The following is a 26,261-nucleotide window of genomic DNA, read 5'->3' on the forward strand; positions in this document are numbered from 1 at the left end:
GGAACCGCGGTCGCCCCTCGCAGCTCGGGGGCGCGGGAGGACGCGCTCAGTAGCCAGCGGTGATTTCACCTGTCCCGGTACTCCCGAGGAGAGCCAGCTGCGCTCCCGCGGCGGCCCCGGGCACAGGCCCCGGCCCCGGTCCCGTTCCCAACACCGGAGGGCAACCCCGCGTTGCCCTTTTAAGAGGGGCCCGGTGCCGCCGCGCCCATTGTCGCCGCCGCCGCCGCGGGGCGGGGGGGCCGGGCCGGTGCCGGGGCCGCGCTCTCCGGGGCGGGCGGGATGGGGGGGTGGGGGCACATTCCGCCGCGTTGCCGGGACAGCCGTCGCCGTGGCGACCGGTCCCTGCCGCCGAGCCGCGGTGCGCGCCGCGCAGTTCCCACGGAGCGGCCCGGGCGGCGGCGGCGGCGGCTCCGCTCCCTCCGGGGCGGCGGGAGGGCCGGGATGCGGTGCAGTGTTGTGCTCTCGCCCACCAATATTGCACTCGTCCCGGCCTCCCGCCGCCGCGGGCTGCGCCGGCGGGACCGGCCGGGCGCTGACCCAACCCCGCGACCACCGGGAGGACGGCGCGGGACGGAACCGAGAGCACGGCGGGGGCGGGGGGGGGACCCACGGCCCTCTCGAGCCAGCGGGAACCCCCAAGGGACCGGGCGCGCAGGGTAGAAAACACTCAAAACTTTATGGCCAGGCGTGGGGCAAGGACCGGAGCGCCCGGGGCAGGCGTGGCGGGAGCCCCGGCACTGCGGGGCCCCGGTACTGGCAGTGCAAAGTCCGCGGGGGGCCGGGAACGGGGCCCGGCCGGGAGGAGCGGCGGGGCCCGGTGCGCCCCCGGGTGCCGTCGGTGGCGGGAGCCCGGAGCGCCACCGGTGCCGCTGGCGGGGGAGGCCCGTGCCGGGCGCGGTCACTCGCGTCCCTCCAGCAGGAACCGGCGGAAGGGCTCGAAGTCGGCAGGGATCGTGTCTGTGGGGAGCAGCGCGGGGGGCGTCAGGAGCCGCCGAGGGGAGCGAGCCCCGGTAAAGCCCCCGGCCCAGGACTGAGCCCGCCGCAGGGGCGAGGAAGGGGATGCTCGGCCGGCCGCCGGGCCGGTGCGGGGGTCCCGGGGGGCCCTGCTCACCGTTGCAGCGGTACTGCAGGTTGGACCAGATGATGTTCTCCTGGGAGAAGCAGAAGACCCCCAGCCGGCCCCCGCGCATCGTGGTGTCGATGATCACACCGGAGTCGGCCACCAGCTGCGGGCCCTCGTACAGACGGACCCTGCCGGGGAACGGGGCCCGACCGGGTCAGCGGGCCCTCACCGGGACCCCTCCGGGGCCAGCTCCGGGATTCCACCGGCACCCCGCCGGTAACCGACCGGGGCAAACATCGGGATCCTACTGAGACTCCATCGGGGCCAGCACCTGGATCCCACTGGGACCACTCCACGACCAGCACCGGGCCCCGGGCATCCCGACCCGGGGACGGTGGCACCGGGCTGGAGCCGGGGCATCCTGCGGGAGACTGGGCCGGGGACACCGGACCGGCTGGATTCTCGGGCCGGGGCCCCCCGCCGCGGCCGGGCTGAAGCCCCCCGCGCCGCCCCCGGCCCGGCCCCGCCGCCTTTGTCGGGCGCTTTGCATGTGAAAGGCGCCGGCGGGGTCGCCATGGCGACGGGACAATGGCCCCGGGGGCCCGGGGGGCGGAGGGCCCGGCGGCGGAGCCCCCCCGCCGCGGCCGTCCCGGCGGGAGCCTTAAAGGAGAAACGCGGCTGCGGCCCCACCGGGGAGAAGCCCTCCCCACGGCCAAAATCCCCACACTACGGTGGTCTCAGGGGCTGGATCCCCCCACGGCCAAAATCCCCACACTGCGATGGTCTCAGGGGCTGGATGCTCTCCCCCACGGCCGGTATCCCCTCATTAGGGTGGTCCCAGGAGGCACAAGGCCTCCTCACGGGCATGCTCCTGCCCCTGAGGGGGATCCGCAGGGCAGGACCCTTACTCGTGGTTATCATCAGGCCTGGTTTCTCCCCGGCATCCCCCCACTGGTGTGGTCCTGCTGGGGGTGCACCGTGGTGTCACAGCCCCCTCCCCAGCGGTCCCCACGCCCCCCCTGCTTACCTGATGTAGCCCACCTGGGGCCTGTGTGCCAGCTGCCAGCGGTAGGACGTCTTGTCCCTCCAGCCCACGTTCCGGGGGTCCTTCCAGAGCAGGCGGACGTGGTCGGGCGTGTGGCCCGTGTGCCACAGAGCATTGCGCAGGTGCTCCCCGGGGCCCGTCGAGGATTTCACTGCCTGCAGGTGCATGGGGGCTTCAGGGGGGGCCTCAACAGGGGGGGCCTGACCCAGCCCGTGGGTGGGGCCACCACCCACCTTGAGCTGCAGCCCCGGCTCGGCCACAGCCCGGAAGGGGGTGGCCTGCCAGTAAGTCTGCTCCGTCTGCTTCCACATCACCACGTAGAAGCTGGCGCTGTCCTGGTAGCTGAAGATGAAGCCGGCGTAGTCATCGTCGGTGATGGTGTTGACGTGGAAGGTGCCCTCAAAGTCCACCCCGTTGAAGGCCGTGTAACCTACAGGCAGGAAACGCTGCGGGGAGCCCTCTCTTCCCACGGGGCTCCCAGCCCACCCACCCTTCATCCCTCATCTGTGGGGCAAAGAGCCGGCTCTTATTCCCCTGCACGGTGGGAGTAAGGGGGTGAATATATCTTACCCACAGCCAAACCCGGGTCGCTGTTCATGGTCTGCACGATCTCCATGCCCTGTGGGGGGGACAGCTGGGTGAGGGGCACCTCTGGGCCCCTGAGTGTCCCCTGAGCTCCCACCCTGCAGCGCAGCCCCCAGAAACACGGGGCGCAGCACCCACACCTGGTTGAGCACAACCCAGTTGGGGTCGATCTGGGCGTCCCCCTCGGGGTCAAGGATGACGGTCTGGTAGGCGCGGAAGTCGGTCAGCGTCACCTCGGCGCTCTCGGGGCACACGTCCAGCTGGTCCACCACCGTGTCATTGTCAAAGTCCTCCTCACAGACGTCACCCACACCATTCCCTGGGGACACGTGCTCAGTCAGGGCTGGGCTGAGCCCAGGCAGGTCCTCCTCCCCCTGCCCACCCCGTGCTCACCGTCTGAGTCCTTCTGGTTGGGGTTGGGAATGAGGCGGCAGTTGTCCGGCCCAGGTGCCACATAGTCCGGGATGCCATCATTGTCATCATCGTTGTCACAGTCATCCCCCAGCCCATCGTTGTCCGAGTCCAGCTGGGAGCTGTTGGGGATCTCAGCACAGTTGTCCTTGGTGTCCTGATGCCCATCTCCATCACTGGGAGCAAGAACAAGGTCAGAGCAATGGACAAAACTGGGGATCTCCCCAAAGGCCCCATTGTCCCTCCTGACAGGTCCCTGAACCAGGAGCCCAGTTCTGCCCCCCAGGACACAACTGGGAGGTCACCCCATGGCAGTGCTATCCCCACCTGTCCTCGTTGGTGTCACAGATGTCTCCTACCAGGTCACTGTCCATATCTGTCTGGAGGAGAGCGGAGCCCTAGTTCAGTGCACATCCTGGGGCGAGGAAGAGGAGCCTCTGCTCCCCACTGGGCCAGGCCCCAATCATCCAGGCCCCCAGGCCCAGTCTGGCCCCAGCCATACCTGAGTGGGGTTGCTCATTTCAGGGCAACTGTCACAGGCATCCCCAACACCGTCCTCGTCCCGATCGGTCTGCAGAGGGTTGGGCACCTTGGGGCAGTTGTCCAGCATGTTGGGTATCCCTGCAAGGATGGTGCTGAGTGCATACTCTCCCTTACAGGATACCCTGCCCCCTGGCACAGCCAGGCCAACCCAAGAGCAGCTCACCGTCCCCATCAATGTCATTGTCACAAGCATCCCCCTCGCCGTTGCTGTCTGTGTCCCGCTGGTCATTGTTGGGCACATTGGGGCAGTTGTCACAGGCATCCCCAAAGGAGTCAGTGTCCGAGTTCTGTTGGTCCTTGTTGGGGAAGAGCCGGCAGTTGTCCTGTGGAGAAGAGGATGGGGATGTTGGCAGTGTGGTGGTGGGCAGACAAGAGGCCACAGTCCCACAGTGGTCAGGGCAGACAGACATCGCCAGCACCCTGAGACCATTCCCAAACCACCAGCCTGCTGCTCCCCAGGAGAAGCATCTTGAGGGACTCAGAACTGAGCCAAAGCAAGAAACCCTCCTCGAGCCACTGGCATGGCCACCCATCCAGCACAGCCACCTCCACATTCTTGACACCATCACCATCAGCATCATCATCACACTGGTCCCCAATGCCGTCGTTGTCAGCATCCTCCTGGCCAGAATTGGGCGTCAGGCGGCAGTTGTCCTGCAGGCACAGCCAGCATTAGGGACAGGGAGGAGATGAGGTCTGGAGCACAGCCCTGCTGTGGATCCTGCACCCCCTGGGCCTCCCCTGCAGGAGCCCACCTGCTTGCAGTGCTTGTTGTTGTCGATGCAGGGCAGGGGCTCGTCCGGGTACCCATCCAGGTCTGTGTCTGGCCCACACACGTTGCCATTGCCAGCCCAGCCCACGTTGCACTGAATAAAGAAGAGATCAGGAACTGGAAAGGGCCCTGACAAGACAAATGCTGTTGTGCTGTATCCCCCACACCCTCCTCCTGTCCCTGTCCCCTGCTCACAGCACAGGAGATCTCCCCATTCCTCTCAAACAGGCAGAAGCCGTTGATGTCGCAGGGGTTGGAGGTGGGAGTGCTGCAGGACCTCTGGGGGATGCAGCCAGACGTTTGGTTGCCCACAAAGCCCGACTTGCAGGGCCCGCACTTGTAGGAGCCCTGGGGGAGAGAGGACAGGGCTGGGATGAGGGAGCTGAGTGGCCCCAGAGGCAAGGGAGGGAGCGGGACAGCACTGCTCACCAGGGTGTTGGTGCAGATGGAGTTGGGGTCACAGCCCCCATTGTTCCCATCGTTGCATTCATCAATATCCGTGCAAACCTGTGAGTAATGTGGGAGGAATGCTCACCTGGGGCCTGTCCCTGTGGGTAGCTCTGCCCATTCCTCGCCATGAGAAGCTGTCCTCCTCCACAGGCACTGCATCATCCACGCTGTGCTGCACTCCAGGGACCCCACAGGAACCCCGCAGGCCCATGGCACTGCACTCACCTGCTTGCTGGCCCTGGCATAGTCCACCCCCACACCAGAGACGGTGTTGCCTCGGTAGCCACGGGGGCAGGGCTCGCAGCGGAACCCCGGGGCTGTGTTGATGCACTTGGAGCCGGGGAAGCAGGGGTTGGCATGGGCACACTGCAACACCAGGAGAGACACAGGCTTCATCCTTGGGCACAGCATCCTGCAGGGTGGCTGCTGCCCCAGGCCATCCCGGGCATTCCCAGAGGAAGCATCCTCTGCACGCAGAGCCCTGGCAGTGCCGGGGCTGCTGGTGCCCCCCAGCCCATGCCCACCTCCTCGATGTCAGCGCAGTGGGTGCCGTTGCCCTCCAGCCCCGGCGGGCAGGGCCCGCAGCGGTACCCAGGGTACTCGTACGTCTCCATGCAGTCCACACCACTGAAGCAGGGGTTGGGGTTGCAGCGGGACCGGTGCTCGTGGAAGCCTGAGGAGAGGAGAGGCAGGTGAAGGGTGAGACAAGGTGGCTCTTTGCCCCCCGAGGTGGGAGCAGAGCCTCGCCAGCACTCACCGCAGACCTGGCACTCCATGATGGTGTTGCGGATCAGAGACATCTCCTTCACCTGCAAGGCAGCAAAGCAGGGAGCATCAGGAGGGTGCTGGCACTGTGCTCTGGGAAAACCCAGCCCAGGGAGTGCCAGCAGCCTCTCAGTCCCACCTGGTCCCTGATGTCTTCCCGCAGCTCGGTCAGGAGCCGGTTGAAGAGGGTCAGCTGCGTGACGAGTGCCTTGGTCTGCTCACCTGCCAGCAGCAGAAAGGAAAGGGCAATCCCAGCACAAAATCTCCCAGGGCTGTGGGCCAGGACTGTTCTGCCCATTGGCACTGAGCTAGGAGGATGAGGCAACTGACAGCCCATGCTCACACAGGGCACGTTTCCCTATGGCACACCCCACACCCTCTGATCCCACATGGGGCACTGGGACAGGCTGTGCAGGGATTTCTGCCTCTGAGGAGCCCCAAATGCCTCACACCAGGCAACGAGGGAAGTAGAGCAGGGACTTACCCAGCATGGAGGCCAGCACACTTGTCACTGCAAGGAGAGAGACGAGACATTACCAAATGCCGCTGTCACACCCCAGCAGCGTCACCTCACATGGTCACTACTGGTAAGCACATGGGCAGCACTGTTGCTCCCACCTGTGTGGGGACACTGGGCCGGGAGGGACAGGAACATCCCTCTGTGCTGTCACCCCCCACCGCCTTGTGCCACCACCCACACGCGTGACCCCAAAACCCCCCAAGCCCTTACCTGCACTGTGAATGGACTCATCTCCTTGGAAAGGGCACTCACTCAGGGCCCCTACACGGCTCATGGACCCTCCCAGGATCAGCTTCATCGACTCTACAAACCCCTGATGTGTGTGGGGAGATTCTGTCAGCATGGAGGGCTCTGCCCATCCCCAAGCATGCATTGGCCAGGCTCTCAATCCCCCTGGCACTCACCTGCATCCTCTGGTAAGCCTTCACCCCTGTGCGCACCTCGATGGACTCCACCTCAGCCAGGGGGATCTCCGAGAGCTCGGGCAGCCCCACGCTGGAGTCCATCTGCTTGCAGTCCACGTAGAGCTCCACGCTCAGCGTGTCCCTGCGCAGCCCGCTCAGGCGCACGATGACAGAGTGGCTCTGCCCGTCCGCCACGTGCGCGTGCTGCAGGTTGACCGAGTGCACCTTGTTGTCCTCCCGCAGGTACCTCACCAGGACTGCAGGGGAGCGGGAAGGGGCCATCAGCTTCCCCCCAGCACCGGCGGCACCCCGGGAGCTGCTCTTCCCTGCAGGAGCTCAGCCAGGGCCGGTCCATCCCCACCCACCTTTGTTAATCTTCCCCACGACGGACACCTCCAGCCATCGGGTGTTGTCCTTCTTGGAGTAGAGGCCGAAGAGGGTCCCCCCCTGCTTGGGGGGCAGGCGGAAGGTGGACAGGAGGTACACGTCGTTGACAGTCAGGAGCTCCATGCGGATCTTGTGGGCCACGCTGGCCATCTGCCGAGCCTCGCTCACCAGCAGCAGGTCGATGACTGCGGGACACGAGCACCGGGGTCGCCACTGCACCGGCAGCCGCAGCTCCGGTGCCCGGTGCGGTCAGAGCCGGGGTGGGTGGGGGTGTCCCTGGACCGCCGGGCTCTGGGGGGACCAGGGAAGCCCGGGGGGCTCCGGGGCCGCCCCCGCGCGGTGGCGCTCCAGGACCGGCCGCGCCTCCTAACGGGACCCGCGGAGCCCCCGCACCGGCGGGACCGGCAGAGTCCCGGCCCGGAGCCCGCCCCGCTCCTGGGGCTTCCCTGCATCCCGCTCCGCGGAGCTCCCGGCGGGCCAGCCCCAGTAAGGGGCGATCGGACCGGGAGACACCGGAGGGACGGTCGGGGCTCCGGTACCGGCTCGGGGCGCTTAGGGGGGAGCGCGGACAGCTCGGTCCCGCTGCCGCACGGGTGCCCTCCTGCTCCGTGCAGACGCACCGGGCAGTCCGAGAGGGGCTGCGACGCCGGGGTCAGCCCCCGCCTCGCACTCCCCCGCGGCCCCGAGCCAGCACCGGAGCCGGCGGCCACCCAGCGCCCCGGGGTGAACCTTCCAGCGTCCCCGGTGGCCGCAGCCCCGCTCCCCCGGGGCGAGCAGAGCCGCTGTCAGCGGCCGTGGGACGGGGTCTGCCGCCGCCGACCCCCGAGTGTCGCCCGTCCCGCCGCCCCTTCGGGGCCGCCCCGCCGCCTCCCCGAGCCCCTCCGGTACCTTGCAGCTCCTGACGCGCCGCGGCGGCGGCGCCCAGCAGGAGCAGCGCCAGGAGCGCGGGGCTCCCCGGTGCCCCCATGGTGCCGCCGGTGCCGCCGGTGCGGAGCGGAGCGCGGCGGGGCGGGGTGGCGCACGGGGGAGGGGCCGGCGGGGCCGGCGAGGAGGAAACAAAGAGCCGTCAATCACCGGGCGCATCCCGGGGACACCGGCGGGCCACCGGCCGCGGCTCCAGCCCCGGAGAGGGGCACCGTGCCGGCGCAGCGCACTGGGCCCGGGGCTTCGGAGACCCCCCCGGCACTGCCGGCCCCGGGGCAGCCCCCGTTCACAGCGCCGGTTCACCGGGAGGTCAGGCGAGGGGGCTGGGGCCGCCCCAGCAGAGCCGGAGCATCCCGGCCCGGGAGAGCGGGACCGGCCGCGGGGCCGCTTGTGCGGGGGTGCCCCGCGCCGCGGAGCCCCCGGGCCCGGCAGAGCCTCGGGGCCGCTCCGCACCGCCGGGGGATGCTCGGGCCGCGGAGCCGCTCCCGCGGAGCTCCGGCCAAGGCGGGCGGGCGGCCCGCGGCGTCCCGGCCGTGTTTACAGCTGTTTCCCCCGGTACCATAACAACCGGCCGAGCCCGGCCCCGGGACTGCCGCAGCCCCGCGCCCCCGGCCCGGCTCCGCGCCAGCGATCCCGCGTAACGAGGGGGTGCGGGCGATGGAGGGGGGTGGTCCCAAGCCGCACACGGGGCGTTTTCCCTCCGCCGCTGCCAGCGGGCTCCCGGCCCGGCTGCTGTCCGTGGAGAACTGCGGGAGGGTGCGGGGCCGAGCAGGGTGAGCAGTGCGGGCCCACGCGGGGAGATGCGGGGTGCAGCAGGAGTGTGCGGTGCGGAAGCGAGAAGCGTGAGCAGGATGGAGCTGAGCTGAGCCGTGCGAGGCAATGTGGGGCTCTGCGGGGAGATGTGGGGCTGAGCAGGACGGAGCAGTGTAGAGCTGAGCGGTGCGGGGCAGTGCAGAGAGATGCGGGACGCGGCGGGACTGTGCGGTGCGGGGCACTGCAGCGTGAGCAGTGTGGAGCTGAGCTGAGCCGTGCGGGGACAGGCAGGGCACGGCAGGGCTGTGACACGGTGCGGGACACAGGAGAGCTGTGATCACGGTGCGGGGCTGAGCAGCGTGGAGCTGAGCGGTGCGGGGCAATGCAGAGAGATGCGGGGCACGGCAGGGCTGTGATCACGGTGCGGGACTCGGCAGGGCTGTGACACAGTGTGGGGCACGGCAGGGCTGTGATCACGGTGCGGGACACGGCAGGGCTGTGATCACGGTGCGGGGCCCAGCGGTGTGGAGCTGAGCTGAGCCGCGCGGTGCGGAGCGGGACGCGGGTTCTGCCGCAAGGACCCTGCAGACCCCCACCACCACCATTCCCAGCCCGGACCCCGCTCGGCTCCGCTCCATCGCGGGGACCCCCGGTCGGTGCCGCCCCGCGGCGGGGGCGGGCGGGGCCGCCCGTCCGGTTCCGGGTCGGCGGAAGATGGCGGCGCCCATGGAGCTGTTCTGCTGGGCCGGGGGCTGGGGGCTGCCCTCGGTGGATCCCGACTGCCTGGCTGTGCTGGTGAGCGCCGGGGCCGGCACGGGGGTGGGCCGGGGTCCCGCGGGCAGAGCCCCGCTCTATCCCTCCGTCCGTCCCTCCCGCAGACCTACGCGCGGTTCACGGGGGCGCCGCTGAAGGTGCACCGGGTCACCAGCCCCTGGAGGAGCCCCTCCGGTAAGGGCCCCGCCGAGGATACCGGCACCACCACCGGGACCCCCACCCCATGGCAGCCCCGTGATCCCCTTGTCTCCACTCCCCATCCCTGCACGCCTTACGCCTCCCACCCCATTACAGCCTCCCAGCCCGTCTTATCCCTCCTGTGGCCCCACACCGCTGATCCCCTGCCCTATTGCACCCTCTTATCCCACTGCAGCTCTCTTCCCCTATGGCCTCTCCTCCCCACGTGGCACCATCCTACCCTATTGCACCCTCTGTACCTCATCACACCCCCTGTCCCGTTACCACCATTACCATCTCATTGCACCCCTTGCCCCATCACACCCTCCCACCCCATAGCATCTCTCATGTCCTGTGGCCCCACACCGCTGATCCCCTGCCCTATTGCACCCTCTTGTCCCACTGCACCTTTCTTCCCCTATGGCCTCTCCTCCCCACGTGGCACCATCCTACCCTATTGCACCCTCTGTACCTCATCACATCCCCTGTCCCGTTACCACCATTACCATCTCATTGCACCCCTTGCCCCATCACACCCTCCCACCCCATAGCATCTCTCATGTCCTGTGGCCCCACACCGCTGATCCCCTGCCCTATTGCACCCTCTTGTCCCACTGCACCTTTCTTCCCCTATGGCCTCTCCTCCCCACGTGGCACCATCCTACTCTATTGCACCCCCTGTAGCTCATCACACCCCCTGTCCCATTACCACCATTACCATCTCATTGCACCATCACACCCTCCCACCCCATAGCATCCCTCATCTCCCGTGCCCCTGACTGCACCCTCACACCCTCTTATCTCATTGTACCCCATTGTCATGTGTCCCCCACCACTGCACTCCCCTCTATCCTGTTCCAACTCCATCTTCTCATCACCATCCCTGTTCCATCACACCCTCTCTTGCCCTATTGCACCCTCATGCCCCACCACATCCCCTGTCCCATTGCACCACCCCATCCCATTGCGACTCCTGTCCCATTGAATGCCCTTATTGCACCCCCCACCTCATTGCAACCCCCCTTTGTTCTGTTCTCCCATGCATCACTGCACTCTTATGGCCCATTGCTGCCCCTGTCCCATCGTTCCCCACTGCACCCCCTGTCCATCCCCACCACACCCCTCTTGTCCTGGAACGTTCCCCATTTCCCATCACACAGCTTCTGCCTCCTCCCCTGCACTGCTCTGTCCTCACCTCACCTTACACCCCTGCACTGCCTCGTGCCCCATCCAGGCATGGGTGTCCACCCCCCATTGCAGTTCCCTGCACCCCTCCCCTGCTCAGGGCATGGTGACTGCAGCCCCCACTGATTCCCCCTGCCCGCAGGGCACCTGCCCGCGCTGAGGACACGGGACGAGGGCACCATCTCCAAACCTCAGCAGATCATAACCCACCTCAGGAAACAGGTACAGAGGGGCTTGGGGAACCCCCTGCCCTGGGCTGGGCTGCTGGGTGCTGGAGCCCCTCAGGGAGGAGGGGACTCTGTTGTGTCACCCACAGGTGGGATTTGGGGTATCCCATGGGATCAAACTGGCATTTTCTCTGCAGAAATACAATGCTGACTATGACCTGTCAGCCACACAGAGCGCGGACACGCTGGCCTTCGTGTCCCTGCTGGAGGAGAAGCTGCTGCCAGTACTGGTGAGGCTGCAGGGAAGGGGGGCTTGCTGGGGATGGGGTCTGCTCTCTGGAGCTGTGCAAGCAGGCTTGGATGTGCCCAGCTGCCAGCAGCAGCATCCTGGCAGCCTGGCATGGCAGGGATGGGCGTTTGGGGGTGGCAGCCGTGGGTTGTGCAGCCCAGGCTGAGGTTTGCCCTTGACCCCTGGTGGTCTCCAAGGGTGGCTGTGCCAGGCAGGGGCTCTGGTGTGCCAGCAGCTCTGCCGTGGCCAGGCTGTGGATTGTTCTCCACCATAGATCCACACCTTCTGGGTGGATGCCAAGAACTACGTGGAGCACACGCGGAAGTGGTACGCAGAAACCATCCCCTTCCCCCTCAACTTCTTCCTGCCCAACGCCATGCACAAGCGGCACCTGGAGCGGCTGCAGCTCATCTGGGGGGATGACTACATGGAGGATGAGGAGAAGCTGGAGAAGGAGGTGAGGGATGGGGTCTGGGCACAGTGGGTCCTCATAGGGAAATCCCTGTGATGCTGTCCTGGGGTGACTGTATGATGCTCGTATCCCCATTTATCTGTTTAGCCCAGAAATAAGCTTTGCACCTTTAAGATTGGCTCTGAAAAAATCCAAACTGGGGTGTGGGTTCCCCCCTCCTGCTCCCCTGAGCTCTGTGGTGGTACCTGGGCAGGTGACAACTCTCTGTCCTCCTCCTGCAGCTCTACCGGGAAGCTCGGGAATGCCTGACACTCCTCTCCCAGCGCCTCGGCTCCCAGAAGTTTTTCTTTGGAGACTCGTAAGTGGCCAGAGGGGGGAGACGAAGGGGCCTGAGAGCCCCCACACCCCAGCATGGCTGAGGCCCCGTGGTCTGCAGGGGAGCTGCAGCCACTTTGAGGGCAGAACAGGCTCGTAGGGGACAGGGCACTGTCCCAGGGAGGGAGAGCCACGTGCTGTCCTCTAGGGGTGCTGGGGCTGGCGGTGTCTGGTGGCTCTGGGTGGCTTTGGGTGGGGACAGTGGCCCAGACAGGGCTCTCTGTGCCCCAGGCCAGCTTCCCTCGACGCCTTGGTCTTCAGCCGCCTGGCGCCGCTCCTGAAGGCGAAGCTGCCCAACGGGAAACTGCAGCAGCACCTGAAGTCCCTGCAGAACCTGTGCAACTACTGCACCTCTATCCTCAGCCTTTACTTCCCCTGGGACGGAGGTGAGAGCCATCCCCCGCCTCAGCCTGCAACCTGTCCCCCCCAGGCGCTTCCCTCACTCTCAGGGTGACCCTTCCCACCCACACCCCTGCTCTGCCCCTGCAGGTGACCCCCTGAGCGGTGCCCCTCGGGCTGCAGGCACGGACAGCAGTGAGGCGGAGGAGGACCCCCACAAACGGCGCAAGCAGCTGCTGTCAGTGCTGGTGGGGCTGGCGGCCATGCTGGGCTACGCCTTCCTCAGCGGCATCGTCTCCATCCAGCGCGGCAGCGTGGGGCCGGCCGGCCGGCAGCCCATCGCCATGGAGGAGGAGGAAGAGGAGGAGGAGGAGTGAGGAAGAGCTGTGTGACTGTTCCTTCCCAGCCCCTGGAACTGACTGTTTTTACTCTGGAAGCCTGGCAGCATTGCTGCTCTGCTCTGTGTCCCACCAGGAACCACAGCCCTCTCCGTGGGAGCATCCCTGCCTCACCAATAAACCTCCCTCTCTCCACCTGCACCCTCTCGTACTCCCAGCACCCCCAAGGCACTTCCCAGTTTCCCCAGTTGCCCAGGCTGGAGTTTTGCAGCAGGCACCAATGTGTCCTGCCTGTGGCTCTGCCCCTCCCTCCAGCCTTGGGTCTTGCTGAGGTCCCAGAGGGGGGACCTAAAAGCATCTGTGGCATCTGAGCAGTGTCTCTGTCCCTTCTCCAACAGCTGTGGGGCTGAGCCCCACATCTCCCTGCATCATTCCCCTGTGACAGCACTCAGGGTAGTGCAGACAGCAGCTCTGCAGGGCTGGTACCGCCTCTCCGCGCTGCTGCCAGCCCAGCAGCACAGCCGAGACACAAAACCAGAGCCAAGGGCAGCCGAGGCTGCTCGTCAGGACACGTCCCCAGCCCAGGAGCTCTCCCCGCTGCCAGCGGGACACCCGGAGCCCCGCTCCAGCAGCCGGGATCCCTCCAGCGCTGACATCTGTTTGCATTCCAGCACGCCTGCCAGCGCCGGGGAGCTCCTGCAGCTGGCACAGCTGGGAGCGCATGGCGCGGGCTGGGAGCGGGGTCGGGGGCGGCCACCTGGGCTCCGTCTGCCCCCGCGGTCCCCTGGGCCACCGGGCGTGGGGCTGGTGCCGGTGTTGGCCGCGCCGCCGCTCCCGCTGGCCGCTGCCGGTTTACGATGCACGGATGGAAAGGCGGCGCGGGGCCAGGCCGGCACACAGCCCTCGCTTGTTTGGCCGCCGGCTGCCACCGCCAGCGGCATCCCAGCCCTGCTGCTGCGGCGGCTGAATGTCCCCAGGCTGCGCTCCTGTGCCCCCCAGCCAGGCACCGCCAGCGGCATCCCAGCCCTGCTGCTGCGGCGGCTGAATGTCCCCAGGCTGCGCTCCTGTGCCCCCCCTAGCCGGGCGCAGTAGCCAGGGGCCCCCACACTGGGCTGGAGCAGAGCCACGGTGCTGGGCCAGCTGCGGAGCCTCCCCCATACTGGCCCAGTTCGAGGGGCCCCACTGGGAGGGGATGAGTCAGTGCAAACCCACCCCCCTCCAGCATGCTCCCCTCTAACGTCACTCGGGAACTATGTGCCCCGTGCTCTCGGTTCCCATTAGCTGCAGGGGCTGATGGCTGCTCCAGCAGGAGAAAGCACAGCTCTGGCTGGGGAGAATCTGGAGCTGCCGACGCCAGAGCTCTGCTCTAAATCCTGGCTGCGTGTCCTGACTGCAGCTTTGGGCCCTTCCCTGCCTGGGGGATGCTGCAGTGGAAGACAGGAGAGAGATGCCACCCCTTATGGGGACAGCCCCTGCATCCCCAGCCCTGTGCGATGCCCCAGGAACCTGGGCAGAGGAGGGATGGGACCCATGGGGCCTCAAATCTGTCTCCTCTGGCCCCTAGCATAGTCCTGCCCATAGAGCTGGCACCAAGGGGAGGCCAGGGGTTCAGGCAGGTTTGTAGAAAACCTGTTTATTTTATGAAACATCTAGAAAAGCACAGGCTTTGCAGCCCTAGGGTCATACAGGTCCTCTGGGGTGCAGGGGATGCAGGGACTGTGCTGCAGCCCCAACCCCATTGGAGTCTTCTCTCCAAGCTGCCACCAGCAGAGTGTTCCTGGCTCTGGCACCTCCCTCCTCTGCCAGGCTAGGCTGGCTGCTTCCAGAGGAAAGTCTGGATGGAGTCGCTGGGAGCCACGGCCTCGATGAAGCCGACGTGTGGGTCAGAGATCCCAAAGGACACGTCCGTGGGGGAGCTGTGGGGAAAGCAAGAGGGGATGGGGGCTCAGTGGGCTCAGTGGGGCCTTTTGGCAGGGATCAGAACTGAGCCACTCACCGGTTCAGGACCACCAGCACAACGGCGCCGTCGGGGCGCAGGAAAGCAGAGTGCTCCAGGTCACACCGGTGGCACTTCTTGGAGACAGCCAGTCCCACCCGCTGGGAGCCCTCGGGGATGAACTTACTGTGGGGACAAGCAGGGTCAGAGTGTGGTACTTAGGATGTGGTACCTGGAGCCAGCAGCCTGTGGCCCTGACCCACCTGAAGTGCCCCAGGTGGTAGAACATGGGCTGCTTGTAGAAGACATCCTTGCTGCTGTCCACGATGACGGGGCTGTCCACGTAGTTCTTGCTCCAGTTGGGGCCTCCCTCCATGTCCAGGGCCAGGTTCCAGTCGGTCCAGCCTGTCACGTAGTTGTTGAGGTTCTGCAGGGCAGGGGGTGGTCCTGAGCCACGGGCAGGCCCAGGGGCTGGCCAGGGTGGCCAATGTGTCCCCAGCTCCCACCAGGCCCTACCGACAGGATGCTGTGGCTGTACTTGCTCCCACGCTCCCAGCCACCCAGGACCACCCTGGGCTCCCAGAAGTAGGAGCCTGTGGAGGCCTCCGTGGAGAGGAGGAAATAGTCTGGGAAGAGGTGATGGGTGATGGTGAGTGTCAGGTCGATGGGTGCCAGAAAATCCAGGTACCAGTGGATGCCGATGCCGCTGATGTAGCTGGCAGCCACAGGGTCTTTGAGAACCTGGCAGGAGAAAAGGGTCAGCAGTGCCCAGGGCTGGGAGATCTGCTGTGGGGCCAGGACAGCTGCTGTGGGCACTCACCACCTCGGCCCAGTAGGGCAGCATCACCCTCTGGTCATCCAGGATGATGAGCTGGACGTGGCGGTGGGAGCTGTTGGCTAGTGCCGGGCCCAGGTCCTGGGCAATGAAGTCCCTCTGGTGCTCAGGGGAGAAGCCCAGGCACTGGAAGGGGTAGAAGACAATCTCACCAGCCGTGGGCTCGTTCCCTGCTGTCACTGCCCAGAAGGTCAGGTTGTGCTTGGCGTATTCATCCAGGAACCTGGTGTGGGGTAGAAGGTGAACAGCCCCGTCACACCTGTGCCAGCTCCAGGTATGGCATCCCTGGCACCCACCACACTCCCGTGGCCCCTACCGGATAAAGTACTTGGCCCAGGCCCGGTGGTACTTGTCCCCAGGGCTGCCCTTCAGTGTTCCCCTCCCTGTCATTGCTCCATTCGTCTTCATCCACACCGGGGAGGTCCAAGGGCTGGCATACAGAGACAGCGGCCGCTTGGCCACTGCCTGCGCTGCTTGGAGGATGGGGATCTAGGGAGAAGTGGGATGGCACAGAGATCTCTGGGTCTGTCCCAGTGCTGGACAGCAGGAGGAGTCACCTCCCTCCCCAGAGGCGGGATGGTGTTCCCTTTCCCCACCCCATCCCATCCCATCCCATCCCGTCCCATCCCATCCCATCCCGTCCCATCCCATCCCATCCCATCTCATCCAATCCCATCCCATAGATCCCATCCCATCCCATGGATCCCATCCCATCCCACCCCACCCAGGCAGCAGTCCCAGTCCCTCAGACCCTTCCTGCAGGACTCACCTTCATGTGCGTGTCCTCCTCGGTCAGGTTGAAGTGCCTCAGCTCGAAGTCGCCCTCGGCGTCAGCGTAGGTGTACAGGCGGATGGAGAAGTCAGTGCTGGCCATGGGCACACGCACCAGGTTGTACTCAATGCCTGAGGATGGGGCAGGTGGTGATGGGCATCCTCAAGTTGCATTTGGGGGCTCCAGATCCCCCAGCTCCCCAGAACAAATCTCAGCAGCCAGACCCCAACAGCTTTGCTGCCCTGGGCTCACCTTCCTCGGAGAAGTAGGAGCGGAGCAGGTGGTTCTGGGCAGCCTTGGACAGGGACTGGATGTTGATGGCAGCTGCGTCAGTGATGGAGCCACCAAAGCCCTTCACCTTCTGGTACCTCTGTGTTGTGTCCAGGGTGAGGTGGAAATCTGTGGGGACACACAGTGTCACTAGCCCTGCCACCTGTGAGAGGACTGACCCTCCCACAGCCCAGGGTGGTACCTGGGCTCTTGGTGTTGTGCTGGAAGCTCCCCTGGCTCCGCTCCAGCCTCTTGCCAGCCTTGCTGCTCTCATATTTGATGTAGGAGCCAGGGGCTGGCAGGACCAGGGGGTCCAGAGTGTCACAGTACGTGGCACTGCAGGCACAGACCAGTGAGCCGTGCCCAAAATCCTTGGCATCACAGGGACGGCCACCTGCAGCAGAGGAAAGAGTGAGTGGGCACTGAGGGCTGTGGCAGGAGCCCAGCTCATCCCTTTGACTCATGACAGACTCCAGATCTGCCACCCTCCAAAGCCCAGGGACACGTGCCAGCACATACCTGTGACCTGCAGGGCTGCCTGTGCCAGCAGGAGCCAGCCCAGGACACTGGCACAGCCTGGCCCCATGGCACCTCTGCTGCAGCGGCTCCGACGATGCCGATGGACACGCTGGGAGCAGGACAAGGTGTCAGCACCCAGAGCTGCTCAGCCTGGCCCAGCCACACACAGGGACAGAGACACAGGGCAGGGAGAGCCCCAGCATCATCCCCCTGCCCAGGGGACCACTAGAACCCCCCTGGCAGGGCTAAGCCTGTCCTGCCCTCTGCCCGCTGCTCCAACCCAGCACCCACCTTCCCTCCCACCCCTCCAGAGTCCACCAACAGTTCTGGCCATGTCCCAGGTGGGGGTGCAGCCCCCCAGGTGTGGGCAGCCCCCAGGTGTGAGCCTGCTGCTCCTAGCTGCCCACACTGGCTGTACCCAGCAACTTTGTTCACTCCCATCAATTCCCTCCTACTTCTTCTCCCTCCTCACCCGTTCCACAGCTGTGCCATGCCATGTCATGCCATGCTGCATCACCCCATGTATCCCCAGTGCCCCCCGAGCCATGCCCAGGAGCAAACAGCTCCACACTCCCAATCCCACATGCGTGGCAGCTGGGGTTTGTCCAGCCACAGTGGTTTGGGGCTCCAGCCCCTGGCATGGAGAGTCCCACATTCCCCTGTTCTTTCAGGTGCTCACACCCTGTCTTGTCCTTCCCATGGTGCTGGGCAAGGAGCCTCTCAATGAGAGCACAGGAGGAGCCACCTCCAAGCCTCGGGACCCTGGTGCCAGACTGAGGACCCTGGGGACCTTTGCCAGGGTGGGATGGTGCTGTCTTGTTGCTCCCCGAGCTCCTATGGGTTGTGGAGCAGGGCCAGGCAGCTGTCCCACCTCCACTGCCTCCCACTCCCTGCCTGGGAATGATGCCCAGCTTGGCCAGGACATGGCCTCAGCATGGTCCTGCTGCCCAGGGCTGTCCCATGCCCATACCTGTGCCCATCTCTGTCCCCATTCCCACCGGCTCCTCAGACCCAGGGGACTCACCTGCCTCCAAACCACCTCTCGCTGCTGCGTCTCTGTGGCAGCAGTGGCAGGTCCCGTGTCCCGGCTGTGCCTGGTGGGAGGGGATGCTTCTGGAGGAGCAGGAAAGGTGAGTTTGGAATGGGACAGCTCATGGGACTCTGTGTTTGAAGAGGAGCCTGGGGATGATTTTGCAACCTGGCTCCAATGAGCTTTCCACACACCGCAGCATTTGCAAAGCTCTCCTGAAACCTGTTCCAGTGGCCAGAGGGAAGCTGGGGAGGGGAGGATGCTCACCAGCCCCCCAAGTGCCTCCATCGCCCCCCACAGCCAGGCCTGCCCTGCTCCCTTTGGGAAGAGCAGCCCTGTGTCCCTGGGACACCTCGGACAGGGCAGGGCAGGGTTGGCTGTGCCCGCCTTGGGTCCCTGCTCTTGGCAGCACCTCAGCTTTGTGCCACCACCACGACCTGTGTCCCGTTTGTGGCTGCTCCAGGACCTTTCCTGGCACGGGCAGAGGCAGCAGCCGCTCCCGGCAGGGACTCCCGACCCCTCCTGGGGTGGGCACAGCGGGGGCTGCCCGCTCAAGTCCCCTCGCCCCCGCCGTGCCCCGTAGGCTGGAGCCCCACGCTGCAGCGGGCTGGGTGGAGCTGGCAGCAGCGGTTTATCATCGGCAAAACAAGTCTGGGCTCCACACCGTCTAATTTGGGATCCTTCCTAATTACAGGCATCTGCTCCGCAGGAGAAACAGGAGGCGGGCAGAGGCACCGGGGGAGTGGCAGCTCCCTGGGGTCCCCCTGGGGCAGCTGGTGAGGGTGGCCAGGAAGAGACCCCCACCCAGGGACCACCGTCCCTCACTCAGTGTCACATCCCCACCCAGGAACCACAGCCCCTGAGCCAGGGTGACAGCCCCCTGTGGGAAATAGTAAAGGTGAGATGATTTTCAGAGAGCTGGAAAAGCAGGCCTCAGAAACAGAAAGAGCAGAGAACTAGCTGCAGCTGCAAAGTCTGAAAGTAAAAAATGTTATGAGTACTTTTAGTACTTTTAGTAATTGGCTAAAACAATTGCCTGTGAGCTTTAGCAATGTGCTATTGGCTAGAAAGTTTTTAAAATGCTCTGTAACAAAGAAATCTTCAGCTACTACTGGCTGTACATGAGCTTTACCTTCCTATTGTCTCAACCGTGTCATGAGGCTGATGCAGCAAATAAAGCTCAAGGAATGTACCCCAACAATCCCATCCCATAAAGAAAACACCTCTCCAACACACCTCCCACCCAAGGCCCTGCTCCTCCTGCTGCCCCCGGAGAAGGGATCCCCCAGCCCACGCTGCAGGCAGTGAGGATGGTGGGGGTGGTTCTTCAGCCTCACCCCACCCCTCACAACCATCCTGCTGTGGTTCCAAACAGGCAGGAGCAGCGAGACAGCCCAGAGGGACTGGGCTAAAGCCTTTCCCTGCACGATTGCCCCTGGGCACTATTGAGCACCAGGGAATGCGGGCTCTGTGTGGGCCATCCCAGCACAGCAGAGGTCCGATGTCCCTTGAGAAGGGGACATTCCCAAGGTGTCAGGAATAGAGTGGCAGCAGGACCTGGGCACTGATGAGGTCATACCTTGAATCCTGGAGGTCAGATCTGTGCCCCTCATGAGGGCTGGAGCATGTCCTGAGAAGGGGATGGAGCTGAGGAGGGGTCTGGAGCTCCAGGAGGAGCTGGGGAGGGCTCAGCCTGGAGAAAAGGAGGCTCGGAGGGACCTTGTGGCTCTGCACAATTCCCTGACAGGAGGGGACAGCCAGGTGGGGGTCAGGCTTTGCTCCCAGAGAACAGGGACAGGACAAGAGGAAATGGCCTCAAGTTGCATCAGGAGAGCTGTGACATTTCCCAGGAGGGATTTAGGTTGAATATTAAAGAAAATTTCTTCATGGACAGGACTGTGCAGCCCTGGCATCAGCTGCCTGGGGCAGTGGTGGAGTCGCCATCCCTGGAGGGATTTAATAAATGTGTAAGGAGCACTTGGGACGTGATTTAGGGCTGGCCTTGGCAGTGCTGGGGGAACTTGGGTTGGACTTGATGATCTTCGAGGTCTTTTCCAACCTCAAGGATTCCATGACTCTATTCTATGATTCTAAGCACAGGCAGCCAGACCCAGCTGCCGTTGGGGCCAGCACTCCCCAGGAACATGGATAAAAGCACAGGACAGGCTGGTGTGCTCCAGGAACAGGGCTGGGACGGAGCCTGGTGCCACCTTCACACCACACTCCAATAAACCAGCTGTAAAGCCTCTGGGTTTTTCATTTTCCCCAACCTCAGCAGTTCCGTGGCTTTCACACAGGGGCATTGGCCAAGGAGAGCTCTGGCTTTCTCATTCCTGTACTTCAAAGGTGCTGGTAACGTTCCCAAAGGCACAGGGAATACTGTAACTGGTATTTAGGGAAAGCAAACAGGACGGGGAGGTCACTCCGGGCTGCGGTCGGTGTTGGCCACAGCCAGAATAGAGGGGACTCTGTCCAGAGGCCACCCTGGAGAGGTGGCACCAGCCTAATTTGTCCATAAGGTTTGGTGGATGGGCACACTGATATCATTTACTCTGTCTTTCTGACAGCATCTGACATTTGGATTTTTTTTTTTTTTAATTCCCCAAAAAAAAAGTAGGCTGGGGAAAACCAACAGCACATATGGAACGAATCAAGGGCTGGCAGCAGCAGAGGCTCCAGCTGCAGGGATAAACAAGGAGCCACCCGCAGGCCACGGGGGCCGGAGCCCCCGGGGCAGCCCTGGCCCCGGCGAGGAAAACCGAGCGATTTCCGAGCGCGCAGAGGAAACACTGACGGGAACAACGGCGCATTCCGGAGGGAGCGCGTCATGGCTTTACTTGGCGGCCGCCACACACGCGAAGGTTTCAAGGGGGCCACGTGTGGAAGTGTGCTCCAGGAGACGGCGCTGAGGGAACTTCCAGGGGGATGGGAAGTGCCGGGAGGGAGGGGAGGCGGGGAGCAGCAGGTCCCGGCGCCAGGAGCGCACGGAGCCCCTCGTGCAGGGGCTGCACTCCCACCTGCTGCTTCCACCCTTGAGGGATGCTGGAAAGGGTGGGGGAAGAGCTGACCCCCAGCACCGCCCTGAGCCCCCCAGCACTCCCCTGGCTGTCACTGCTGGCGCCACAGATAGGTCTGGATGGAGTGGGCTGGAGCCACAGTCTCAATGAACCCCATGGCAGGGTCCCGGATTCCAAAGGGCACATCCCGGCCAAACCTGGGGAGCGAGAGAGGCTGAGCAGGCACGGCTGGGGCTGAGCACCACCCCCATCCCCTGCCTGGGCTGACCTGTTGAGGACCACCAGGACAAGGGCACCGTCGGGGCGCAGGACGGCCACGTGCTCCAGCTGGCAGAGGAGGCAGCGGCGGCTGCTGTGCAGCCCCACGCGCCGGGAGCCCGCGGGGATGAACTTGCTGTGGGGAGAGGACCAGGAGAGGGGTTCTGCCCCTGGTCTGGGGCTAGTGGCCACACCTGAGCCCCCCTGACCCACCTGAAGTGCCCCAGGTGGTAGAACATGGGCTGCTTGTAGAAAACATCCTTGCTGCCGTCCACGATGACAGGGCTGTCCACAAAGTTCTTGACCCAGTTGGGGCCTCCGTCCAGGTCCAGGGCCAGGTTCCAGTCGGTCCAACCAGACACAAAGTGGTTCATGACCTGGGAGGGCAGGAAAGGGGCTGAGTGGGGCTCCCCCAGCACTGGATTGGGGGTGTGAGGGCTGTGTGAGGGCACTGTGAGGGCAGAGTGAGGGCTGTGTAAGGGCACTGTGAGGGCAGAGTGAGGGCAGTGTGAGGGCCATGTGAGAGCAGAGTGAGGGCACTGTGAGGGCAGAGTGAGGGCACTGTGAGGGCAGAGTGAGGGCACTGTGAGGGCCATGTGAGAGCAGAGTGAGGGCACTGTGAGGGCAGAGTGAGGGCAGTGTGAGGGCACTGTGAGGGCAGAGTGAGGGCACTGTGAGGGCCGTGTGAGGGCACTGTGAGGGCACTGTGAGGGCACTGTGAGGGCCGTGTGAGGACCGCGTGAGGGCACTGTGAGGGCCCTGTGAGGGCTGTGTGAGGGCTGTGTGAGGGCACTGTGAGGGCCCTGTGAAGGCCGTGTGAGGGCACTGTGAGGGCCCTGTGAGGGCCATGTGAGAGCAGAGTGCGGGCACTGTGAGGGCCCTGTGAGGGCCGTGTGAGGGCTGAGTGAGGGCCGTGTGAGGGCACTGTGAGGGCTGTGTGAGGGCAGAGTGAGGGCTGAGTGAGGGCACTGTGAGGGCACTGTGAGGGCTGTACCGTCAGGATGCTGTAGCTGTAGTGGTCTCCTCGCTCCCAGCAGCCCAGGGACACGGCGAAGCGGAACATGAAGAAGCCAGTGCAGGCCTCGGTGTAGAGGAGGAAATGGTCAGGGAAGAGCTTGTGAGTGGCCTCCAGGCTCCAGGCAGGTGGGACGATGGCGTCTAGGTACCAGTGGACGGCCAGGCCAGCCACGTAACGGGCAGCTGTAGCATTTCCCAGCACCTGGGGAGCAAAGGAGATGCCTCACACTGAGGCCACCCATGCCTGAAGCCTGCAGGGATGGACACATGGACTCCATATGGCCTCTCAGAGCCACCTCTTGTCCCCTCCTGTGGGCACCACACCCTTTGAGCAGCACCCTAGCATGGATCTGGTGCCCCAACATGGCTTTGGCACCTCCTTGGGGGCAGTGCTAAGGAGGTGGGCACAGGTTTTCCCTTCAATGGGCCCCTTGCCCCCAGCCCAGCTCTGCTGCTGCCTGGTCCTCTCCCCACACACCCCTGGGGTGGTCCAGCCCTGCATCCATGGAGGGAAAGGAGGAACACACTGCCTAGCTTGAAGCTGGGGCAGGAGCACGTTTTCCTTTCTTTCCTCCTAATTTAAGGCAATATCCCCAAACAGCATCATGGGGGGAAACCAAATCAGCCAAAACTCTGCCCGGAAAAAGGTGCTGGTGCCCAGCAGCTGCAGCAGGATCCGGGGATCCAGGGTGTGGGTGCCACCTCCTGTCCTCACTCCCGCCGGGCACAGGCGGAGGCGGCCGCTCCGGCAGACCCGGTTTGCTCCCACTCTCTAGGGCTGGGAGAGGCCACGGCTCCATCTCCCAAAGAGCCTGGGGCTGGGCAGCGAGGCGGAGGGGAAGGAAGGGGCGCTGCTCTTCACCACTTTGGCCCAGTGCGGGAGGTGGATGCGCTGGTCGTCGAGCATGAGGAGCCGTGTGCGGTGGGGGCTGCGGGCCAGCGCGGGGCCCAGGTCCTGCGCGATGAAATCCCGCTGCTGGGCGGCCGTGAAGGCGATGGTGGGGGCTTGGGGGGGCGTGAAGAGCCCCGCCAGCGGCTCGTTCTGGGCCGTCACCGCCCAGAAGGTCACGTTGCGTTTTGCATATTCATCCAGGAACCTGGTGTGGAGAAGCGGGGACAGAATCAGATGTGCTGCCCCCCCGACCCCACCCCACTCCCCGATCCTCCCGCTGTCCGTCCCAGCCTGGTTCCACAGACGGTACTTGATGAAGTAGTTGGCCCAGGTCTTGTGGTACTTGTCCCCTGCCTTCCCCTTCAGAGTCCCCTTCCCACGGACGTCCCCGTTACTCTTCATCCAGGCTGGGGCGGTCCAGGGGCTGGCAAACAGCAGCAGCGGCCGCTTGCTCATGGCCAAAGCTCGGCGCAGGAGGGGAATCTGTGGGAGGGGGCAGAGGGAGAGGGTCAGCTCCAGCTGCAGCTCCCCAGAACCACAGAGCCCAAAGCACGGGAGAACTCAAGGGACCTCAGCAGGGACTGGCAGCTGGCAAGCACCACCCCCCGGCACAGCGCCCTGGCTCCTCACCCTGCCAGTGCCAGCTGGGATGCGCCAGGACGTGCCCCGGAGGAGGTGCCAGCTCCCACAGGCTGTCCCCATGCACACTGCCACGGCGGGCAGGGACAGCAGCACCTGGTCCTGGGGGTCCCAGCACACGCAGGAGCTCCGGCACAAGAGGGGACAAGGTGCTGATGGCAGCGGCTTCAGCCTCCCACCTTCATCTTCACGTCCTCGTCCGCCAGCCTGAAGTGCTTCAGCTCGTAGTCCTTGGGGACATCATCATAGCTGTAGGGGCGCACGGAGAAGTCGCTGCACGCCATGGGGACCCGGATGAGGTTGTACTCGATCCCTGAGGAGCAGGAAAAGCATCAAATGGCACCGGAGCAGGTGACGATGTCCCTGCAGCGGGGACAGGCACAGCCACCTCTGGTGACCCCAGGATCTGCTCCCACTGCCGTGCCCTCACTGCTCACCGCTCTCGGAGAAATAGGAGCGCAGCAGGTTGTCCTGGGCCGGCTGGGACAGCTTCAGGATGTTCATGGCAGCAGCATCGGAGAGGGAGCCGCCGAATCCCTTCACGTGCTGGTACAGCGTGGAGATGTTGAGCGTCAGCAGCAGCCCTGCGGGAAGAGCCCGGCTCGGTCCCTGCTGCCCGGGGGGCCGCGGTGGCACCGCCACCCACCAGTGGCGCTACCTCGGGTGCTCAGACTGCTCTGGAATTTCCCCTCGCTCCGCTCCAGCCGCTTGCCGGCCTTGCTGCTCTCATATTTGACGTAGGAGCCGGGGGCTGGCACGACCAGGGGGTCCAGCGTGTCACAGTAGGTGGCATTGCAGACACAGACCAGCGAGCCGTGCCCAAAATCCTTGGGGATGCAGGGTCGGGCACCTGGGAGGCACGGGAGGGTGGGGGTGGCTGCCGGCTCAGGGACGTGTCCCCATCTGCTCCCCTGCCTGCCCCAGGGAGATGCCACTGTCCCCATGCTCCGCATCCCGGGCACCTCCCGGGCACCTTCCGGGCACCCAGCCCCGCGCTGCCCCAGGGTGCCCAAGCCCCGCTGCCACCCCCGCGACGTCCCCGGGCTCACCTGCCACCTGGGGCACCGGCAGCAGCAGCAGCAGCAGCAGCCAGCCCAGGATGCCGAGAGCCCGCATGGCCCCTCCGCGTTCCCCGAGCTCTGGAAGGTCCTGGGGAGCAGCACCTGCGGTGGGGACACCCTCAGGCCCGGCAGGGGGATGGAGGGATCAGCCCCATCTCCTCAGCCCCTTCCAGCGCCTCGGAGCTCCTGTCACACCCTGCATTCCCCCTAAACCCCCTCGTCTCGCTCGGGGAGGGTCCAGCCCTGCCAGGAGCCCGCAGCGCGCCCGCCTTCACCCCGGCTGCTCCCGACCTGCACTGCCGCCAGCCCTCCTCCTCCTCCTCAGCAGCTGCAGCCTCCCCACCTGGCCTTTACAGGGAGCTGCTCGGAGACCTCCCTCCGCAGCACACCCTCTCCCACCCCCACAGCTCCTCCTTGCTCCGCTCCCGGCCCGTACCTGCCCTGGGGCGAGGACCGCCGATCACCTGCTCGCCGGGTCCCCTTCGCCCTCCACTGCCACGGCAAGGAGGGACAGGGACATGGTGCTGGCAGCTGGGCCTCAGTGAAAGGTCCAACCTGCACAGGGAAGGGTCACAGGAGCAGATCTGAGACCCCACCGAAGGAGGAGCTGATTATTTTGTCAGGCAGGGTCTGGATGAGCCCCTGAGAGCCCAGCAGAGCCAAGGGCAGGCTCATGGCACGACTGTCTGTCCTGCTGGGCACCTCCAACAGGACACCCACTTATCCCTGCCCACCACCCCGCTGTCCCCACTGTCCCCCAGGAGCCACAGGGCCGTGCAGGATGGTCCAGGACACCCAGGCAAGGTCAGTGAACGTGGCTGCACAGCTCAGGGCAGCATAGGGGCACAGCAGGGGTGGCCACGTGGGAGCTGGGGCTCTTGCCATTCCCTGCCCAAGCCTTTGGCATCACTCTCCCCAACTCAGCATGTGCTGGGGAAGGTGACAGCAGTGGCAGCAGTGGCAGCAGTGACAGCAAGCAGGCAATACCCCAGCTCCTGGGCAAGCAGGGCCGCACTCCAGCTGTCAACAACAGCAGTTAGACCCTCAAAGGGGACCCTGCTGTCCCAACACCATGCCAGGAGCAGAGCCCAGCTCTGGTGCTCCTGTAGCACTCCAGCCCAGCAAGCCAAGGCTGAACTGGGCCAGCTCACCTGGGCACACAGACCCTACCTGGTGCCATCACCCAGGATGTCCCCACTCCTGTGGACATGTACCCCTCACTGTGGGGACATCCTCAGCAGCCCCACACAGGGCTGGTGTGGGAATGGAGAGTGGCCACATCCCAGCCACAGCTCCCAGCCACAGCTCTGCTGGCTTGGAGCATCAATCAGCAGCTC

General features: G+C 65.0%; 4 protein-coding genes across 4 annotated transcripts; 1 reads left to right on the top strand and 3 right to left on the bottom strand.

The window, feature by feature from the left end:
- Positions 1-657: 657 nt before the first annotated feature.
- On the bottom strand, positions 658-7,914 carry LOC118696155 (thrombospondin-3-like). The gene is made up of 23 exons (XM_036398135.1): positions 7,834-7,914; positions 6,924-7,130; positions 6,559-6,815; positions 6,365-6,467; positions 6,119-6,145; positions 5,774-5,856; positions 5,627-5,678; positions 5,394-5,542; positions 5,095-5,235; positions 4,849-4,926; positions 4,615-4,767; positions 4,403-4,513; positions 4,194-4,301; positions 3,811-3,970; positions 3,607-3,725; positions 3,432-3,484; positions 3,087-3,280; positions 2,834-3,012; positions 2,679-2,727; positions 2,342-2,538; positions 2,091-2,263; positions 1,112-1,251; positions 658-957 (listed from the first exon to the last, which is right to left on the bottom strand). Exons 1-23 carry the CDS (start codon positions 7,910-7,912, stop codon positions 899-901), a joined length of 2,871 nt encoding a protein of 956 aa, XP_036254028.1. The 5' UTR covers positions 7,913-7,914; the 3' UTR covers positions 658-898.
- A 1,318-nt stretch (positions 7,915-9,232) lies between these two features.
- Positions 9,233-12,879, top strand: LOC118696158 (metaxin-1-like). Its single transcript, XM_036398140.1, has 8 exons — positions 9,233-9,417; positions 9,501-9,570; positions 10,901-10,980; positions 11,123-11,215; positions 11,489-11,671; positions 11,908-11,984; positions 12,233-12,387; positions 12,491-12,879. Exons 1-8 carry the CDS (start codon positions 9,337-9,339, stop codon positions 12,715-12,717), a joined length of 966 nt encoding a protein of 321 aa, XP_036254033.1. The 5' UTR covers positions 9,233-9,336; the 3' UTR covers positions 12,718-12,879.
- A 1,606-nt stretch (positions 12,880-14,485) lies between these two features.
- On the bottom strand, positions 14,486-18,328 carry LOC118696157 (lysosomal acid glucosylceramidase-like). Its single transcript, XM_036398139.1, has 11 exons — positions 18,035-18,328; positions 17,011-17,119; positions 16,694-16,885; positions 16,474-16,620; positions 16,219-16,352; positions 15,766-15,938; positions 15,435-15,672; positions 15,131-15,355; positions 14,878-15,041; positions 14,675-14,800; positions 14,486-14,594 (listed from the first exon to the last, which is right to left on the bottom strand). The coding sequence occupies exons 1-11, from the start codon at positions 18,326-18,328 to the stop codon at positions 14,486-14,488; spliced, it is 1,911 nt and encodes a 636-aa protein (XP_036254032.1).
- Positions 18,329-21,148: 2,820 nt separating this feature from the next.
- Positions 21,149-26,134, bottom strand: LOC118695926 (lysosomal acid glucosylceramidase-like). Its single transcript, XM_036397738.2, has 11 exons — positions 26,095-26,134; positions 24,913-25,026; positions 24,522-24,713; positions 24,301-24,447; positions 24,043-24,176; positions 23,535-23,707; positions 23,195-23,429; positions 22,310-22,534; positions 21,529-21,692; positions 21,326-21,451; positions 21,149-21,254 (listed from the first exon to the last, which is right to left on the bottom strand). The coding sequence occupies exons 1-11, from the start codon at positions 26,132-26,134 to the stop codon at positions 21,149-21,151; spliced, it is 1,656 nt and encodes a 551-aa protein (XP_036253631.2).
- Between the last annotated feature and the right edge of the window lie 127 nt (positions 26,135-26,261).

Source organism: Molothrus ater, chromosome 29 (assembly GCF_012460135.2).
Source record: "Molothrus ater isolate BHLD 08-10-18 breed brown headed cowbird chromosome 29, BPBGC_Mater_1.1, whole genome shotgun sequence".
Taxonomy (NCBI): Eukaryota; Metazoa; Chordata; class Aves; order Passeriformes; family Icteridae; genus Molothrus; species Molothrus ater.

Bases quoted from the DNA above. Each gene is read 5' to 3' on its own strand.
- LOC118696155 (XM_036398135.1), bottom strand. From the start codon at position 7,912: ATGGGGGCACCGGGGAGCCCCGCGCTCCTGGCGCTGCTCCTGCTGGGC. The intron at 6,468-6,558 runs GTGAGTGCCAGG...CACACACATCAG, and splicing joins AGGCTTACCAGAGGATGCAG to GGGTTTGTAGAGTCGATGAA. The intron at 5,679-5,773 runs GTGGGACTGAGA...GCTGCCTTGCAG, and splicing joins GGGAAGACATCAGGGACCAG to GTGAAGGAGATGTCTCTGAT.
- LOC118696158 (XM_036398140.1), top strand. From the start codon at position 9,337: ATGGCGGCGCCCATGGAGCTGTTCTGCTGGGCCGGGGGCTGGGGGCTG. The intron at 11,672-11,907 runs GTGAGGGATGGG...CTCCTCCTGCAG, and splicing joins AGGAGAAGCTGGAGAAGGAG to CTCTACCGGGAAGCTCGGGA. The intron at 11,985-12,232 runs GTAAGTGGCCAG...TCTGTGCCCCAG, and splicing joins AAGTTTTTCTTTGGAGACTC to GCCAGCTTCCCTCGACGCCT.
- LOC118696157 (XM_036398139.1), bottom strand. From the start codon at position 18,328: ATGGAGGCACTTGGGGGGCTGGTGAGCATCCTCCCCTCCCCAGCTTCC. The intron at 15,939-16,218 runs GTGAGTCCTGCA...ACTTCTCCCTAG, and splicing joins AGGAGGACACGCACATGAAG to ATCCCCATCCTCCAAGCAGC. The intron at 14,801-14,877 runs GTGGGTCAGGGC...TTGTCCCCACAG, and splicing joins TACCACCTGGGGCACTTCAG to TAAGTTCATCCCCGAGGGCT.
- LOC118695926 (XM_036397738.2), bottom strand. From the start codon at position 26,134: ATGTCCACAGGAGTGGGGACATCCTGGGTGATGGCACCAG. The intron at 24,177-24,300 runs GTGAGCAGTGAG...CCTGCTCCTCAG, and splicing joins CTCCTATTTCTCCGAGAGCG to GGATCGAGTACAACCTCATC. The intron at 23,430-23,534 runs GTACCGTCTGTG...TCTCCACACCAG, and splicing joins TGGGCCAACTACTTCATCAA to GTTCCTGGATGAATATGCAA.